We start from the raw sequence: 19829 nt of genomic DNA, 5'->3' as shown, positions 1-19829 counted from the left end.
TCTTTTGTTGTTATATGAGATTTTATATACCATATTTGAAAAAAATTTCAACTAAAGTCCAAAATGTTTCCGAATCTGTGCCCGACCTGGAGATCATCAACCCTTCATAGTTGCCATTAGTCCAGTCTGGTGTTTCCCAGTTGTTGATTGGTTGAGTTCTCCTGACTTCATTAGTTAACAGAGAGAGCATATAGCTAAAAAAAAAAAAAAAAAATATGTGCTATATTTTTTTTAGTCCATAATAGTAATTATTTGTGAGTGTTGGATCAAACTTGTCTGAAAAAAATCCCTGATCCATTGTCATCTGAGGACTGGAAGAAAAAGAAATAATAGATATTGTCGATATGTTGTTGCGCAGTATGTCTCATGGCCATGTTCTGTCTATTTGATGACTTCATATCTCCTCTGGGACTCCATGGTGCAAACCCAGTTCAAACGGCGCTACAAAAACATGGTTTTCACAGGGTACAGTGAGGGTGAAGGGCCTTTGATGGTCACCTGTTGTTTCATATTATTCATTAAAGTGTTATTAGGTATTTATATGCATCTAGTTGCATATATGGTTAAAAGACAGTATTTTGAAATCAATTGAGGATTAAGAAGGTGATTAAGGTCTTAGAAAACACAAGGAGTACTGAATAAACATATGCTTCTTCTGACTCCCATTCAAACACGTTATGTTGACATTGTTCCTATTGTTTTGTCTTTTTTTTTTTAGGATTTGTTGCTTTTTTATATTTGTTGTTCTTTTTTATTTGTTTTGTTTTTAACATCCAAAAATAAACTTTCATTCATTCATAATGATACGACCCTGTGTGTGTTAAGTTCCAACTATGTAAGTGACAGTTTTATTTAACCAGGTTAGTCCCACTGAGATTGAGACCCCTTTTACAAGGGAGACCTGGACAATTTGTAAAGTTTCCAACCCACCAAACCTGCTTGTCTTTCAATGTGGGAGGAAGCCGGAACACGTGAAAGGAATCCATGCGATCATGGAGAGAACATGCAAATTCCACACAGAAAGGCCACAGGTGGGACTCAAACCCATGACCTACTTGCTGTGAGGCAAGAAGGTTACTCATTTGGTTACTCATTTTATTTTAAATTACATGATGTTTTCTTGAGAGAATGAGGTGCAGAAAAGTTGACTAAAAATCCCAGTTATTGTTCATGAAATGAAATTTGCAGCACAGAAAGCTAAATTCTTTCAACCTTTTATTTTCACTTAAATACCATCTAATTAGTGATCATTAGTGTCTCTGCTGGTGTGTTACATTTGTTGTTTAATCAGTGTTAAACATGAAGATTGAACCTGTGGTTTGTGTTTTTGTAATGTTTTCTATGCCCACCAGAGGGCAGGCTTTAGACAAATGACAAAAACACCAAGATCCACAACTCAAGTCAGTACTTGTCCATCCAAACTTGTCCATCCAAACTTGTCCATCCATTTTCTCTGTTCATCCTGTTCTTTAGCGATAGAAACTATTGATCATTTATTTATTCTTTCACTGTCCTCAAACTAAATTGTTCTGGTCTGATGTCCACAGTTGGCTGTCTTTGAAAATCGACTGCGTTCTCTCGTTCACCTGTAACAACATAATTTATTTTAAGGACAATTTAAACATGGATATTTCAGACTTGTCAACCTTGTTGTTATTCTGGGTAAATATCATATCCATACTTGTAAATGGAAGAGCTGCAGACCTTCTTTCTCTGCCTTCATCTGTGATTTTACCCACTAGTTTAAAGCTGAAGTGCCAGGAAGCATACTGAAATTGAGACAATTGTTAGAATTTTGATGGGAACCAAGTAATTTTGTTTGTTAATGTGAATATAAAAGATTCTCAAAATATTAGTCTGAATGTGATTGAAATTCATCCATATCTAAGCAAATTCTGAATTATTGGCACGTGCCAAAAATTCCAAAGCCAGGATGCCATCGGGGTGACGTCACAGATCACGTGGGGGGTTTCACTGTTTCAAAGCGAGGAAAACAGGTGTCCCGTCGAGATGAGGTGCGTCACGCTACTGCGCATGCGTGCGCGTGCGCACATCGCTCTACCCCGGATTTGAAGATGTCACCCGTCGAGATGAGGTGCCTCGCGCAACTGCACATGTGGGAGGGGGCCAAGATGGCGGTCTGGTAAGGCGGACTTTGTCAAGCTTTCGGCACAAAAATTGACAAGTACCTTTTTTTTACATGCCTTATGACCAAGTGAACTTTTAAATTTTACTATATAGACGCTTTTTTTAAACAAAACTTTCACAATTGTGTAACTGTAAGTCGTTGAAGATGCCAAAGTCTGTCCAAAGAAATTCACCCAGCGTGGAGAGTACAGCTAACGTCTTTGCTAACGAGCACGACTATGGCCATAAGATGGATTTTACAGCACCTGCAGTGGCAAGTGAAGAGGAATTTCCTCCACTTCCCGTCACACCATCTAAGCCTCCTCTTGCTAAGAAAAACCCTTTGTCAAGATCCTATGATGCAGAAGATAACGTTTCTGGCGCTACTGTCCGTATGCTTGCCGACCTGATCAATTCAAGGAGTGACGCTATTGAGAGTATGATTGGTGCCATTCATGACGAGATGGTGGCGGTGAATAAAAAGATCATCACAACTGAAACCCGTGTTAACAAGTGTGAGGAAGCTACTCAGAAATGCGGGTCTCATACTGCTGACCTGGAGAGTTATGGAAAACGATGGAACTTGAGGTTGCACGGAGTGCTGGAGATCAGGGGAGAAAATACTTGTGAAAAGGTCATTTCTGTGTGCCAAGAAGTGCTTCCAGCTATGAAGGATAAGATGGATGACATTATTGATTGTTGCGCATCGAGTGGGAAGAGGACGCCCTGATGACCCGAGGCCTCGCAGTATCATCTTAAGGTTCGTGTGGCGGCATCACAAGGAAGACCTGTGGCGTGCTGCTAAGAAGTGCACATTTCTGCAGTCAAAGGGTTTGCGCTTCAGCCTCGATCTGTCAAAAGAAGACAAAGAAAAGCATGAGAAACTATGGCCTAAGATCAAGAAAGCAAGGGAAGAGGGGAAGACGGCCTATTTCGTTGGTGGAAGAGGATTTGTCGATGGTGCTGAGATATTTACATAAGAAGGTGCACCTGTTTAACATAAGTGGTCCTGCTGCCTTGTTCAGGCTTTGGACTCTGCAGGTTTCTTAGTATTACTCCCTATAGGGATGTCTGTTTATGTTTAAGTGGGTATATTAAATTACAAAGAATACAGATTTTTCTTTAATATTAAAAACAGGTACAAATGTTAAATTATTGTTCTTATTAGTGCTGATCTTGACAGCATGTGGTGACTATAGTAGTCTAAGTGTTATTGAGAGGCTTTGTCTTCTCTCTATTGCTAAATTTAGTATTTTGATACTATATCTAAATCTGTCTTCTGCAGTAGTGTTCAGAATAATTGTAGTGCTATGTGGCTAAAAATATTAATCCAGGTTTTGAGTATAGTTCTTATTGTTACATGGGAAACAAGGTACCAGTAGATTCAGTAGATTCCCACAAATCCAACAAGACCAAGAATTCATGATATGCACACGCTTAAGGCTATGAAATTGGGCTATTAGTAAAAAAAAAAAAAAAAAAGTAGAAAAGGGGGTGTTCACAATAATAGTAGTGTGGCATTCAGTCAGTGAGTTCATCAATTTTGTGGAACAAACAGGTGTGAATCAGGTGTCCCTATTTAAGGATGAAGCCAGCACCTATTGAACATGCTTTTCTCTTTGAAAGCCTGAGGAAAATGGGACGTTCAAGACATTGTTCAGAAGAACAGCGTAGTTTGATGAAAAAGTTGATTGGAGAGGGGAAAATGTATACGCAGGGCCGCAGACAGTTTGTGAGACGACCCCCAAACTCTGAATTCAAGCCACATTTCACAGTGAAAACAGTGAAGCATGGTGGTGCAAGCATCATGATATGGGCATGTTTCTCCTACTATGGTGTTGGGCCTATATATCACATACCAGGTATCATGGATCAGTTTGGATATGCCAAAATACTTGAAGAGGTCATGTTGCCTTATGCTGAAGAGGACATGCCCTTGATATGGGTGTTTCAACAAGACAATGACCCCAAGCACACTAGTCTTCTTTTTTGTCTTTCGGCTGTTCCCGTTAGGGGTCGCCACAGCAGATCAATCGTTTCCATCTCACCCTGTCCTCTGTATCTTCCAAACGAGCAAAATCTTGGTTCCAAACCAACAAAATTAATGCCTCGCAGATGTAAAGAAATCATGAAAAACTGTGGTTATACAACTAAATACTAGTTTAGTGATTCACAGGATTGCTAAAAAAGCAGTTTGAACATAAAAGTTTTGAGTTTGTAGCGTCAACAGCAGATGCTACTATTATTGTGAACACCCCCTTTTGTATTTTTTTTTTTTTTACTAATAGCCCAATTTCATAGCCTTAAGAGTGTGCATATCATGAATGCTTGGTCTTGTAGGATTTGTGAGAATCTACTGGTACCTTGTTTACCAAATAACAATAAGAAATATACTCAAAACCTGGATTAATCTTTTTAGTCACATAGCACTACTATTATTCTGAACACTACTGTATATCTTTCTTATCTATTAACACTAGGGGTTTACGAAACAACGTTAAACGCAAAGCTTTATTTCTTTTTTCTAAACAATTTAATTCAGACTTTATCTTTGTCCAAGAATCTCATTCTACTGCCAATGATAACACTTTTTAGAACTCGCAGTGGGGCGACACATTATGGATGTCCCATGGTACAGAACATTCAGCAGGGGTTGCGACATTAAAATATAAATTCAATGGGCAATTGTTATTTACCATGTGCGACCCAGGTGGGCATTTCATATTTCAAGCTATAAAGGTATGTGATAGAATTTTTTTTAACTTGCAACATTTACAGATATAATTCTAAACAGGAAAATGATGATCTTATTTTATCTTATGAAAATCTCTTCATTAGCTGGGTAACAAAATTTCCAAATGCCACTTTGATATTGGGCGGGGATTTCAATTATCAGTCTGGATGGTGCTTTGGACAAATGGCCTCCTGGGGTAACAAATCTATGTAATTCAAATTTTACTACTTTTATGGATAAATTTAACCATCAAGATATTTGGAGAGTCAAATACCCTGACAGTAGGTTGTTTACGTGGAGCAATAAGACTGGATCCTCTCAATCAAGAAAAAAGTCGTGTTTTCACCCAGCAACGAAGTCAGGACGATACATGTCAACCTATACGGATTGTCTGTAAATTATACGGATTTTTCCGAGTTCCAGAGTCATACGGACGTACAAATAAAGTCGGATATTCAGGGTTTGGTCTGTAATCATTTGCAGCGACACTCCACTTTGATGCGTGAGTCATTGAAGCAATGCTTCGTACCACTGGCTCGTGGTTCTTTGATTCGCTGCTCTTCAGACGCGGAAAGTCCTCTTCTTAACTCCTCTCAAAGCCATTAAAATATCGTGAGTCGCTTTTGTGTGGATTAAAGTCACTAACTGGGACTCTTGTCATGTTGTAGTCAAGAAACAAGAATCGTCCTCCAGGCATTGAACCTGTCAACCACTCTCCTCCACGCGCTGAAGCATCAAACGTTTCCTGCATTTTTCGAGTGCTTTTCAGCGAATCGATTCGCTTTTCAGATCTTATTTTTTTCAGTTTCAGACTTTGGCCCCGTTCTGGCGTTGGAGGGCGTGACGTAAAAAAACATCATGTGGCGTCATCTCTGACGTAATCTGCGCGTCTTTACGTGTGTTCGTGTGGGAAAGAAAAAGAAATAAACGGAGTGGTGTTCCTCGCCAAAAGAAGAGTGCACGTTCCTGAGTGTTTGACCTTCAGCTGGTGACTAAAGTCAGGACGGAGAAACATTTCATCGCAAAAGCAACATGTACAACTATTTGACAGAGAAGACATCGGCTTCAGTAAGGTATATGAGGCTTTTCAGGTTTCAAATCCCGCAAAATCTCGGAGAGGTCGCTGCGCTGCGAGATCTCAGTAACATTGAGACCCCTGCACTAATCACGCTTCACTTTAACTGCTGCAACATAAAACAATTTTTTTATATTGTGCCTAAAATTCTCGTGAATATATTCTCTTGGTTTATAGATGTTATTGTAAACGTTTGAGAATCTACGTGAAGCAGTAAGACCTTCGTGGCGCTGGGGGATCGATCCCACGCGGCTCGCACCAAAAGACCGTTCCTCTACCAGGTCAGCCAAAGTGGAACTTCCCCTCCCCCCCCCGTTAACCAAGTTAGCGGGAACGTCTTTTCAATTGGGACCCGGGACTTTTCACTGGATTAAAAAAAAAAAATTTTTGACCACTGATCTCGTAATTACGAGAAAAGATCAGGTGTGTAAATAGTTTTATGTATATACTTCCGTACTTCCAGTTTTGTAAGACCGCGGCAGTCTGATCTGTGTGTTATAGCGGAGTTTTCGAGGAGAAAAATCCTCTTAACCATTCCTGCTTCAGTCTCCTCTTTTCTCAACACACATGAAATAGTAATAATAGATGTAGTAATAACAAATATAGTATAATATATACTATAGTAGTATAGTATATACTATAAATATATAGTAGTAATAATAAATGAAACGGGAAACGTGAACTGTGCCACCTCTGGAAAATAAACATTGTTCTGTTCAAACAGGATTTAGAAAGAATTGTTTTTGTTTTTTGTTTTTTTGTTTTTTCATTAATCTTAACTTTCTTTCCTTGGAAACAAAGACTGTGGCTTTCAGATATTTACACAATAATGTAAATGAGTTTTTATTAATCGGATTTATTCCCGAATGTTGCTCCTGGTGTGACGAGGGCGAAAATTTAAGATAAAACGAATCAGTGATGTGTTTTTGTTTGTTTTAGGGGCTCAAAGCTGTGATCTTTATTGGGACAGCAGACCAGTTATAATGGTAATAGGGGAGGCCGGGGCTGTTTGTAACAGTATTCAAAGCTGCAGCCATGCTGGCATTTTGATTTCACTTTACACGTTATGAGGATCAGTTCACAGAAGTGAAATATTCTTTGGAGTATTCCACACTCTAAAACAAATTATTTGCTCAGTTTCAAAACAAAACAAAACCCTAAAATAGCAATTTGCATGTTTTTTTTAAAGAAATTCTAACTCAGCCACTGAGTACACACAAGACACATATAGTCAGACAAACCCAAGTTTAGCAACACACTTAAGTGGTTTTGTATACTTAATTTGCTTTGTCCTCTACACTGTTAATTAATTTAACCAATTTAATTTAAAAGTTTTGGTGTTATTAGTTAGTCAAATTATTCAATTTAAGTTTTTCAAGCTTCTTTTTTGCCTCCATTCCACTCATGTTCATGCAAAATATTACCTTAATTTTCTCTGTCTCACTCACACACACACACACACTTTGGAGACACAAAAGCTTTTTTCCACCTGTGTGCTTTTGCTTCCATTTTGTACTATGATCAAGGTGAAATGACAGTGAAAGTGTGTGTTTAGGTGTGTGTTCATGGTGTTTAGGTGTATAGTATTTGTTCATTGGGGGCTCAGTATGGACGGGTGGGTGTGCGTGTTTGGGAGTGGATTCGTCGGCCCAATAGTGGGCTGGTCCAGAGGAAAAATGCCAGGGCCAAAATTTGTTCCCAGTCCGACCCTGCTTTTTACTATAATGTATGTTATTGATATTTTACCATGATTTTCAAAATATTCTTCAAGCTTTGGCTGTGGTTTTTGAAATGTTTTAAGTCTTTTCAGTTTTCATGAATTTCATGTAGTTTAATTGTTCTGAGTTAATGCATAATTTGGTTGACAATTAAAAGGAAAATTGTTCCAGATCCTACTTCCACGTCATATTCTGTTATTTCAACATGATCACCTGAAAGGTGGAATACAGGGTCATTTAAATATGCACTCATTTTGAGATTTTTTGTTTCAGGAGATGCTGAAAATCTGTCATTAGATAAAAAATTTATTAATTTTGGTTCCTGGGGCCTATGCCCTCCAGACCCCCTGCAAATTTTCCTCGGATTTTACTATTTTCATTTCACAGGCCTGTAAGTGAGGCTAAACTTTAGCTGTTCATGTTTTACATTTGATATGAATATTTGCAGCCTTGACCCTGTGTGTAAATGGTATTGATCTTTAAGCGTGAGGTGAATTAAATAGAGGGAGCTGACTGACTGCCAGTGAACCTTCCTGTAAGATAAAGATACATCAGGCTTAACCACATTGAATTTTTAAGATTTGCACTGCACGGGGCAAGGTTTGTTTGTTGCATTGCATTTCCAAGCTTCATGGTAGAGGAACAGAGAAGGATTTAATCTTCATTGTTTTTGAAGAAGGTTCTTTGATGTTCTGCTGGTAATCTAACAGACAAAATTTGCAGCCCCTTCCCCATCAAATCAAACACTTCACAAGTGGTTTAAAGGTTCAGATAACTGAAAAACTCTGAAAACTGTGAATAAACATTGACTATGATATCAAAGAGAACTGAAGTCAGATGAGCCTAAGTTTTAATGACTGTCAGTTTAATCCCATAGTATTCATGTTGCTAATTTATTTTAATTTAAATTCATTAGATATTAAAAGTCACAAGAAACTGAATCATCTGGAACAATGCTAACAGAAGTTACTAGTATTCCAAGAATGCATCTTTGGCAGAAAAAGGAAAATATGTACATATAGTTAACTTTTCCTTTATCTCATATTTTGATGAGAATGATGGTTGATCTGACGTTTTATTATTACATATAAAATTTTCTAAGCAGATTTATTTGGATGTCTTATTTTGGTATTATATATTGGGTTATAGTGCCAGTGAAAAATTGCTAAGTATCACAGTGTACAACATTTTTTGCAGTCAGAGATACACTTTTTTATTTAGAAAAATCACTGAGAAAAAGTGATTTTTTTTTTTTTTAATTTAAGAATTGTGTGTCCAGAATGCACCAAAATGCACCTCTTTTTTTTTTTTTTTTTTTTTAATTTCCGGGGGGGTACCCCTAGTACACTTTGCACCTGCGGCGCTTGTATTGTGCGGCTTTGCCGCACGAATCATCCACAGCCAAAAATGTTCAGTCAAAAAAAAATTTCTCACCAGCATCCATGAACGTATATATGAAATATAGTTACTACATAATATAATAGGAGTTAGCTCCTGTATACATCTACTTAGCTTGTACACTTGTTGTAAAGCTAAATTATAGAAAATAGGCTAATATATAAATCTGGTTATGTTATTATAGAAACAGAAGCTATGATGTAATATGTTTTAAGCTTCTATCTAAAGTTCATCCTGCTACACCAGCTAGGTTATGGTATGGATTGCTACTATAGGAAGACAAATTCATTTCTCTACATGCTTTCTAATGGAAACCCCAAACTTAGATCTTTTAAGGGTGTAATGATTGGCATTTTAATATGCATCATAATGCCAATGACTCTCTCCTCCGGATTGAGGCTATTGAACATATCAAACCTCTTAGAGGAGAAGACAGGCAGGTTAGTTTTCTGCTGTCTGCGCCTGCTTCCCCATGCCTGTGTCTGATTGGTTTTTACTTTCATTTTGTTAAATTTGCTTGTCTACTTTATGTAAGCCCTGAAGAAGAGCAGGTTTATGGTCGAAACATGTTGGCCTGGCCATTGAAATAAAGGCCTTTTAACACCTCCTTGTGCAGCTCATATTTCTGGACTGCATTTGTTTTTGGCATAAAAAAAAAAAAATCCCTTCTATTTTAAAAAGAAAAAAGAAATTGTACATAAATAAGCCACACTTGTCTATAAAACATACCATAAAGCGTGCTGCTGAAAATGTATATGGAGATAAGATATACAGTAGTGTTCAGAATAATAGTAGTGATTAATCCAGGTTTTTCTACTTTTTTTTTTACTAATAGCCCAATTTCATAGCCTTAAGAGTGTGCATATCATGAATGCTTGGTCTTGTTGGATTTGTGAGAATCTACTGAATCTACTGGTACCTTGTTTCCCATGTAACAATAAGAAATATACTCAAAACCTGGATTAATCTTTTTAGTCACATAGCACTACTATTATTCTGAACACTACTGTAAGTACTGCAGTGAAAGGCTACTGAGGTGGAACAGCTCCCAGCTAAGGAGAGCTTGTGGCCGCACCAACACGTAGGCCAGTGTAGCCCACAAATGGCTCGATGGAGAGGGATCAATTCCAGGTCCGCTAACAGGGACGGTGGTAGGCCTGGTTACCACTTATGGTGGCATGTGATTCTTTTGTTTCACAGACCATCGCTGCCAGAGAGATGAAATGTTCATCCACATGCTGGCGATTTGCGCAGGTTATAGTTGCACATTTATGTATTTTTTAACAAAATTACAACAAATAAAGTTGCATGGACCTCATTAAAGAGCAATAGAAAAGAGCGTTCAGAAGCGGGACATCGGCGTGGTAATATGGAGGCTGGTTTTCTTCAAAACAATTGGCCAATGAGCTATCCAGTGTTATATAGAGATCAGTGGTGGGGACGCATAAATCAACAAACCCACACATCTCGACAGAACACCGGCTCCTGATTGGTCAGAGAGTGTCGTCCAACACTCTGACAAGAGAATCAATCCTAACCTGACAACCGGTGTTCTATCAAGATGTGTGGTCTTGTCGAATTGTGCATCCTGATCAAAGAGGTCATGAGAGCTTGAGGCCGCCCTCGCACTGAGCCGTGTCCCGACGAGATGTCGCTCCTATCAAGAAGCTAGCCCTCCGCACAACTGTGCATGCGCGTTTCTCTCGACCCAGACTTTCACACCTCCCCCGTCCACACTTCCCCCCCGTCAGGTTGACACGTTGACTCCCTGACCGAGGAATGAAAATACAACAGCAATATGTGTCTTTTCAACTTTAAAAACTTAAAATTTGCATGTGCACGCTGTATATACAGCGCAATATTGTCGACACGTGGAACATTTGGAAGCATATTTTATAAGAATAGAATAATAGAAGTTGAGGAGCTGAAATTAAGTTTTGGAGAGATGGGGCATCCCTGCCTGGTACCTCTAAGAACCTTTAAATGATTATTTGACATTTTATTGAGACTGTTTAAACGCAATCTCAAGAAAATAATAACCCCCCCCCCCCCCCCCCTTTAATATAACACATTAAATAATGACTTTTACAAACAGGATCAGCAAGTTTGAGTCACTGAATATCTAAAGAGTATTTGGTTCATGTGTCTGCAGGAAGTCACTGTATTCAGAGATGAGTGAAGGAACGCATCAAGGCACTCTGAAGGAGTTCCAGGCTTCAGTGTGATGATGATGGAGAGTAACAGCCTGGTCTGGACTCTTACTGTCCTGATGATAACTGTGATGTTGTCTCCTGCTGAGGGTGAGTACCTTTAATCCAAATGTGGAGGATTATTACCTCTGATGAGGATATTACGCTCTCAGATGAGGAACAAACTGATACATTCTGCTGTTTAGTCAACATTAATGTGTGAGGAGCAGCAGCTCTGAGAGTCGTCTGTGTTGACCTTTGACCCCTGCAGGAGAGGCTCCGTTTGCTGTGAACGTGACTCAGGATGTGTACGAGGCAGAGGAGAACAGTAACGTCACTCTAACGTGGTTCTTCACTGTCAGCAGAGACACACAACCTCAAGACCTGGTTGTGGACATTTCACGTCATGAACCTTTAAGACGTGCTTACCTTTTTTGGCATTTTGGAGACAGGTCACAGTCTGTCTACCAGCTCGACAGAGGACGGTTTTCCTGTAATAAAGAACTCTTTGAGACAGGATGCATTGAATGTGTCTTCAGAAACGTGACTGTGAGCGACAGCGGCCTCTATGTGTGTTTGGTCGTCATCGACAGAAAAAGTACCAACAAACTGTGTCTCCTCAATGTGACGGGTGAGTTGGTGTTTCTTTAGAACGTCCACATGTGTGCAAAGAGCAGAACTGGGTTTTGTGGATCTGTGGCTCTTTGTTCAGGAGAATATTGATCAGAGAGTCTGAGAACAAGTTCATGATCTGTGGTGATGTTTGTTGGATTTTGTTTTCTGTGTGACATCAGGACTTTTCTCTTTCAGATTAATAACTGGTATGTTTGTCTTTACAGCAGCCAGTCGTCATCCTGCACAAGATCAACCAGAACCAGAGAATCAGGTCCGGGAAAGGATTTTGGTCATTGTTGGACTTGGTTTGTTTCTTGTTGTAACAGCAGCACTTTTCTGTTGTTAGAGATTTCACACAGCTGGGAAACACCAGACTGGACTCATGGAAACTATGTAGGGCTGATGATCAACAGACACTTGATGACTGAAGCAGACACTAAATGGTATCTTGGGTCAAGTATTGAGTGATGGTCACAACATGATTGTTGTTTCCATCACAAAACTATCAGAAATGTTTAGGGAGAGAGATCCTGAACCTCGTTTAAGTTCCATCAGTCACTGTGTGATTAGACTGAATTTAAAAATCACACAATGTGATATTCTGATTTATTTTTTTAGATTCTGTCTCTCACAGTTGAAGTGTACGTACGATAAAAATTACAGACCTCGCCATTCTTTGTAGGCGGGAAAACTTGCAAAATCAACAGTGGATCAAATACTTATACAAACTCCACAGTACTGTGAAAAGTTTTATTCACTCACTCACTCATTCATCTTCAACTGCTTATCCAGGATTGAGTCGCGGGGGCAACAGCTCCAGTAGGGGACTCCAGACTTCCCTTTTCACGGGCCACATTAACCACCTCTGACTGGTGGATCCTGAGGCGTTCCCAGACCATTGTGGAGATATAATCTGTTCTAGTCCTGGGTCTTCTTGGAGTCTCCTCCAAGATGGATGTGCCTGGAACACCTCCCTAGGGAGGCACCCAGGAGGCATCCTTACCAGATACCCAAACCACCTCAACTGACTCCTTTCAATGTGAAGGAGCAGCGGCTCTACTCCAAGCTCCCCACAGATGACAGAGCTTCTCACTTTATCTCTAAGGGAGACACCAGCCACCCTCCTAAGGAAGCCCATTTTGGCCTCTTGAACCCACAATCTAATTCTTTCGGTCATGACCCAACCCTCATGACCATAGGTGAGTACGCAAGTCTCTTCAGAAGGACATGGACTGCAGCTGCTCTTTTTGTTCTCAGGCCAATGAAACTGTCATCCATCTCTTTTGGACATACCCTCTAACTGTTGCAATTTGGAAAGATGTCATTTACTTTATACAGTCTAATATTCTTGGTAACTTCTATCTATTGTACTCTGATGTGCTCTTTGGTTTCTATAATGTATGTAACTCTAAAAATAATTTTATCTCATAAATTTCTTAATTATTTTTGCTAAATTTCATATTAATAAATGTAAATTTTCAGGAAAAAGCCCCTGTTCAAACTCTACTTGCTTGAATTACAACATTACAATGTCTCAATTCAGTCATCGTCAAACCCCAAAGCAGTGAAGACTCTTGATACTCTAAATTATTTTAAGTGCTGACAGGTTCTTTTTTTATATACATTTATTTTGTTTGTCTTTATTTGTTGACCCCTGGCATACCTTTGTACTTTGTGTTTATCGTTATCTTAAAAAAAAAAAAAAAAAAGCACTGTGTTGCACAACTTCTCAATCAAAAAAAAAAAGTTACAAATGTAAAGAAAGTGTGAAGTGAAAACGAACTATTTTGTTGAACTCAGAAAAAATGTTGACACTGCCATAAGGAACTTGAACTTTTTTTATTTTTCTTGTATATCTCTTTACCCTTGTGTTTTGTTTGTTTGCTATTGCATTTGTTGAAATAAAGTTTTGTTTAAAAAAAAAAAAAAAAGACAAGCGTGAGAATTACCGAGTCATAATCGAAAATTGGGCAATTTATAACCTCAGAAACTCCTCCAGGGGGTATGGCGCCCACAGACTGGCATGCGCCCAGGTGGGAGTCAGCCCCGCTGTGTCCCTCAGTGGTTGGTGGAGCTGTGTGAGTGAAAGCTGAAAGACCCCCCGTGCTCCTCCCTGGACATTTATCCGGGAGCACTTCAGGGGGAAATCTACACTTTGTGTTTATCATCGGCTGAGCTCAGCCCGCGTCTTTACTGAGGGACTGGAAGTACGGAAGAATACATATAAAACAATTTAGACACCTGATCTTTTCTTATAATTACGAGATCCTGATGTTGTAATTATGAGATCTTTTCTCGTAATTGAGATCAGCGGGTTTTTATTATTTTATTTTTTTTTATCCAGATTATGCAGTACACTTCCGTAACAACACAGTCCAATGTACTGGAAAACATTTATTATGCTTAGTTTGTTTCCCATCAGTCCCCGCGCGCCTGGGATGCTGAAGTGGCTTATTATTGGCCTGCGCACTCCGTACAATCCGCTGAAGCAAACTGGCGGCCATCTTACGACTCCCAATTTATATGGACCCCACAAAGACAGCTTATGAGAACGTCAACAATTTCAAGTAATAACTGAGCTGATTCTCTCATTAACTTATTTTTGATCTTCGGATGATGTAAGATTCTCTCTTAATCTATGCATGCCATGATTAGTTATTTGATTTATTTTCTTTCTTTTGTTACTTTGATACATTCTTCCCCTTTGTTCTCAATTACTCATATCTCATTGGGACAAATAATTCTAAAAATGATCATTCTTTAATCAAAGTTTATACATGTTTTGGGGAATCATCAGAAAGCTATATATATATATATATAGGTCATTCCATATGAAATCATCCAAAATAAGGGGAAGTCCCAGTTTTATAGTTTTAAAATTGCCTGGTTTTGATATATTTTGTAGCCCATGTTAAGAGAAGAAGCATGGTCTTGGCGGCAGCTCAATATCAATATCTTGTTTCGTTTAGATTCTATGGGGGTTTGAAAAAGGGGGTGTGTTCGCGTTAACCCTCTGTGATCCGTTTGTGACCATGTTTACTTGGCCATAAATCAAAAACTAGAAAGATATTAACCTGATATTTTCAGAATTTGTTTATGCTGTCTTAAAGTTTATGTAAAATGTGCAGTTGAAGAAATTAACCCCCTGGGGGCCATGCAATTAATTACAAAAAAAATGGAATTTGGACAAAATGTACCAAAAGTGTGCTGACTTTGATGTGCATTTAACCTTATTTGCCTTGTCATGTGAAAAATCCTCTTTGGCATGTTGTTAGTACTAATGTTAGGCTTCCTTGAGATGCAAAGAACAACACCACAATGACTTTAGATTTTGCCCAAAATTAGCCCTTTTCCACCAATTTCTACCAAATATTGACAAAACAAAAATAATGATTTTTGTTTTGTTGGTCTCAAGTGAAAGGTCTTCATTGGAACTTCAAATTAAACCTGGTACCAACATCCAACAAAGAGGCCTGATGGGAAAACAAGTGCCCTCTTTATTGGTAATCTTCAGTTTTCAGCTTAATCAAAATGTACAGGAAATATGACAGTCTATTCGATAGCCATTCTGAAATCCATCCAGCATGTATACACATACATTGCTACATTATAAACAGTGTCTGTATCACTGAATAAACAAAGCACAGTAACTAACATGTAGCTAGCTGTACATAAGATATGCCCATGCATGGACTAACTTAAGTTCATGCAAAGGTGGTTATTAATCATATGAATGGAATTTTTCCTTAATGTTGACTTCAGACTGACCTTGCATAGGTTTTGGTTGTGATAGGGATCATTCTTGGTGTTTTTAAGAATTAAGTTTTGGAGAGATGGGGCATCCCTGCCTGGTACCTCTAAGAACCTTAAATGATGATTTGACATACTTTATTGAGATTGCTTAAACACAGTCTCAAGAAATGAATAAACTCTCCCCACTTTAATATAACACATTAAATAATGACTTTTACAAACAGGATCAGCAAGTTTGAGTCACTGAATGTCTAAAGAGTATTTGGTTCATGTGTCTGCAGGAAGTCACTGTATTCAGAGATGAATGAAGGAACGCATCAAGGCACTCTGAAGGAGTTCCAGGCTTCAGTGTTTGTGGTGATGATGAAGAAGAACAGCCTGGTCTGCTGTGTGTGGACTCTTACTGTCCTGATGATAACTGTGATGTTGTCTCCTGCTGAGGGTGAGTACCTTTATTCCAAATGTGGAGGATTATTACCTCTAATGAGGATATTACGCTCTCAGATGAGGAACAAACTGATACATTCTGCTGTTTAGTCAACATTAATGTGTGAGGAGCAGCAGCTCTGAGAGTCGTCTGTGTTGACCTTTGACCCCTGCAGGAGAGGCTCCGTTTGCTGTGAACGTGACTCAGGATGTGTACGAGGCAGAGGAGAACAGTAATGTCACTCTAACGTGGTTCCTCACTGTCAGCAGAGACACACAACCTCAAGACCTGGTTGTGGACATTTCACATCAAGAACCTTTAAGACGTGTTTATCGTGTTGGAGAGAGGTCACAGTCTGTTTACCAGCTTGACAGAGGACGGTTTTCCTGTAATAAAGAACTCTTTGAGACAGGACGCATTGAATGTGTCTTCAGAAACGTGACTGTGAGCGACAGCGGCCTCTATAGGTGTGTGGTCGTCATCAACAGAAAAAGTGCCAACAAACTGTGTCTCCTCAGTGTGACGGGTGAGTTGGTGTTTCTTTAGAACGTCCACATGTGTGCAAAGAGCAGAACTGTCTGATCATTATTCTGACCACTGAGCTTCAGAGGAGGTAAAGTCATCAAAGACGGATCTAAACTGAGTTTTGTGGATCTGAGGCTCTTTGATCAGGAGAATATTGATCAGAGAGTCTGAGAAGAAGTTCATGATCTGTGGTGACGTTTGATGGATTTTGTTTTCTGTGTGACATCAGGACCTCGCTCGTTCAGATTAATAACTGGTATGTTTGTCTTTACAGCAGCCAATCATCATCCTGCACAAGGTCAACCAGAACCAGAGACTCAGGTCTGGGAAAGGATTTGGCTCTTTGTTGCATTTGGATTGTTTGTTGTTGTAATAGCAGCACTGTTCTGTTATGGGAGATTTCACACATCAAGTTAGAAAAATATTTCAACTACAGCCCAAATTGTTGCAGAATCTGTCCCAGTTGTTGATTGGTTGCGTTCTCCTGACGTTAATTACAGTGAGATCACACAGATAAAAATCACTCGAGTGGACATCGTCACTGACTGAAGTCGTCAGTAACTGGTGTCCAGGCTGCTATCTTGGGTCAAATATTGAATGATTTTCTGCAACGTGCTTGTTGTTTCTACCACAAAAGTTTTCAAAATGTTTGGGGAGGGAGACCCTGAACCTGGCTGAAGTTCTGTCCATCACAGCAGTGCTCGCTCTCTACCGTTGGTCAGAGAGGGAAAACCTCTCGTGCCTGAAGGAGGCTCTCAGCCACGCTGGATTAAATCTACTGAATGTAGGTTTTAAAAACTGGTGCAAACGTTGTCCATTCAGTATTAATGTCTTTTTAACCTTTTTAAACATTTATGATGTGAACTATAACTCTACATAGTTAATGCAAGATGTCTTGCTGCATTTGTTGATTTGAGGATGCACAGGGGGTGATGGTATCGTGCACGGGGTCTGTGACCTTTCTGGAACTGGGACTTTCCAGTCTTGTTGATTTTGCATCAAGACGTGTGAATCCTGATAGTCACTGGCCTATTTTTTAGAACATCTACTCTGGGTTCTTTGCAAGTTCCCGGCATGCTACCTGGTATGGGCACCATGTTGGAGAAACCTCGTCTAATGGTGAAGTGGGCATGAGACCAGAAGATTCTCTGTTCAAATCCCCATTAGGCCAGAAAATCATTAAGGGCTCTTGGGCAAGGTCCTTAATCCCCAAGTTGCTGACATCAATGGTTGAATGTGAGTCATTATTGTAAAACACTTGGAGCTTCTGATTCAGATGGAGAAGAAGTGTATAAATGTATTCTTTTTGTTTTAGTTTTTACTCAAAGTGACTTAAATTTTGCATTTTCACTTATTTTACTGTCGGATTGCTGAATGCATTGCGCAAAAGTTTTAGGCACCTTTTAATGTATCACAAACATGAAAACTTAAATGTATAAATGAAATGTCTGAATTTCAACTTTTTCTTAATTGATATGACAGTCGGGTTCTATTTTAAGTGTGATTTTTCAGTATATGTCACAGGACCACAAAACTATTTTAAGGATAATGCATCTTAAAGTATGAGTAATTAATTGTGATTTTCAGTCATTTTAATGTTGCATGATCATTTGCAACTGCATTTGTGTGATATTCTACTGGCTGGTACACTTACAAAGAAATTACTATTTGTAGTAGTATTATGGAATAAAAAATATAGCTCACATATTCACTTTTGATAGAACTAATTTTGTGTTGATAAGCTAATAAAAAAAGGATGGAAGGAACATCAAACACCACTTTTATCATAACTCTGGGGTGCCTAAAACTTGCACAGTACTGCGTGTTACCATCCGTATCTTGCTGTAAGAGATTTCTGGGCTTTTTTGTTTGGAGTAATGTCCAGCGGCGCATATTTTTGTTTGGTTGGTTGTTTTTCAGAGAAAACTATTATATGAAACGGTGCAATATTTTTTTTAATGTAATTTGGGTAAATTCATTATTTATGTTAAGTATTAAAACTAACTGATTAATTGCTTAAAGTAATCATTAGTTCCAGTCGAATGTTATATGTTTGAGTCAAGGTTAAACATCGTGATTGAACCTGTTAACCTCCAAAAAATGAATCAGCTCCAAATTGTGAATTTAAAATGTGAATGCTGTAAAAGTATCTCCCGAAACGTGAGTGCACATCTCGCAAAACTTGAATTTCTTCACAATTTGATGTACTTGACTAGTGTGAAGCTGCCATCTGTGGGATTATGACTGCGCACCGATCAGTAACATTGCAAACAGGGTTTCGCGTCACCCCTCAACTCACGTGTGCGTTAAACTCTTTCGTGGTCCCTATTAGTGGGTGAACAATCCAAAGCTTGGTGAATTCTGGTTCATGATGATAGGAAGAGTCGACATCAAAGGATCAAAACGTGACACCACCACAAGCACAAGCCAGTTATCCCTGTGATATCTGACACCTCCTGCTTAAAACCCAAAACTCAGAAGGATGGTGAGGCCCCACGTTCACAGTCTGTATTCATACTGAAAATCAAGATTGAGCAAGCTTTTGCCCTTCTGCTCCACGGGAGGTTTCTGTCCTCCCTGAGTCTGCCTTAGGACACTTGCATTACCGTTTGACAGGTGCACCGCCCCCAGTTAATCTCCCAGCGGGGCCGGGTGGTTGATACCAGAAAAAAGTATTTTTCTGAGATAGGGTTTGCGATCATGATTTCCTGATTGTAATTGATCTGTAAACTGAAAATCAATAAACAAGCTGAAAGAAAATATATATCATGAATAATAATCACGTTTTGCATATATTTTATTCGCGGTTTGCGTAAAGTTTCATTAATGCTTTGCGGATAAGTCACGATTTGCAGCAGATTCGCATTTTGGAGGTTAGCAAACCTGTTGGCAAATACTCGGGTGCCAAGTGGTCGAAATGCATTAATTAATCACTTAATTCTGATCTGCACTGACTGTTTGCTGCTAAACTAAAGTCATTATTGATAAATGGTGATAAAAATCACAACAGTTGTATGACATTGAATACCCCAATTACGTTTTGATTATTTTACTGATATTTTATTCAGAGATATTTTAAAACATTAGAAAAAACGTTTCTTTACCATTCATTTTTATCATTGAAGATCAAAAGTCTGGGTGTGGGACAAGCACAAAACGGCAATATTTGCATATAATGATGCTGAAAAAAGGTGAAAAAGTCATCATAGACTACTAGAACAAATTTCTTAACACACTTTCATTGTAAAGATAACTATAAATGTGTGAA

The 19829-nt window shown here is 38.9% G+C and overlaps 1 protein-coding gene and 2 long non-coding RNA genes across 3 annotated transcripts in view; 2 read left to right on the top strand and 1 right to left on the bottom strand.

Moving 5' to 3' along the window:
* Positions 1–12202, top strand: part of LOC117505345 — a 47241-nt gene extending 35039 nt beyond the window's left edge. Inside the window, exon 3 of the mRNA XM_034164990.1 lies at positions 12081–12202. Within this exon, the coding sequence (XP_034020881.1) occupies positions 12081–12202 (122 nt within the window). The remainder of the gene's footprint in view (positions 1–12080) is intronic.
* LOC117505348 lies at positions 11221–11633 on the top strand. Its single transcript, XR_004559075.1, has 2 exons — positions 11221–11352; positions 11513–11633. It is a non-coding gene; the product is annotated as an uncharacterized LOC117505348 (long non-coding RNA).
* On the bottom strand, positions 11667–16562 carry LOC117505350. Its single transcript, XR_004559077.1, has 3 exons — positions 16409–16562; positions 13213–13218; positions 11667–11712 (listed from the first exon to the last, which is right to left on the bottom strand). It is a non-coding gene; the product is annotated as an uncharacterized LOC117505350 (long non-coding RNA).
* Between the last annotated feature and the right edge of the window lie 3267 nt (positions 16563–19829).

The sequence above is a fragment of the Thalassophryne amazonica genome, chromosome 23, assembly GCF_902500255.1.
Source record: "Thalassophryne amazonica chromosome 23, fThaAma1.1, whole genome shotgun sequence".
Taxonomy (NCBI): Eukaryota; Metazoa; Chordata; class Actinopteri; order Batrachoidiformes; family Batrachoididae; genus Thalassophryne; species Thalassophryne amazonica.
This window is presented reverse-complemented; position numbering and strand designations above follow the sequence as displayed.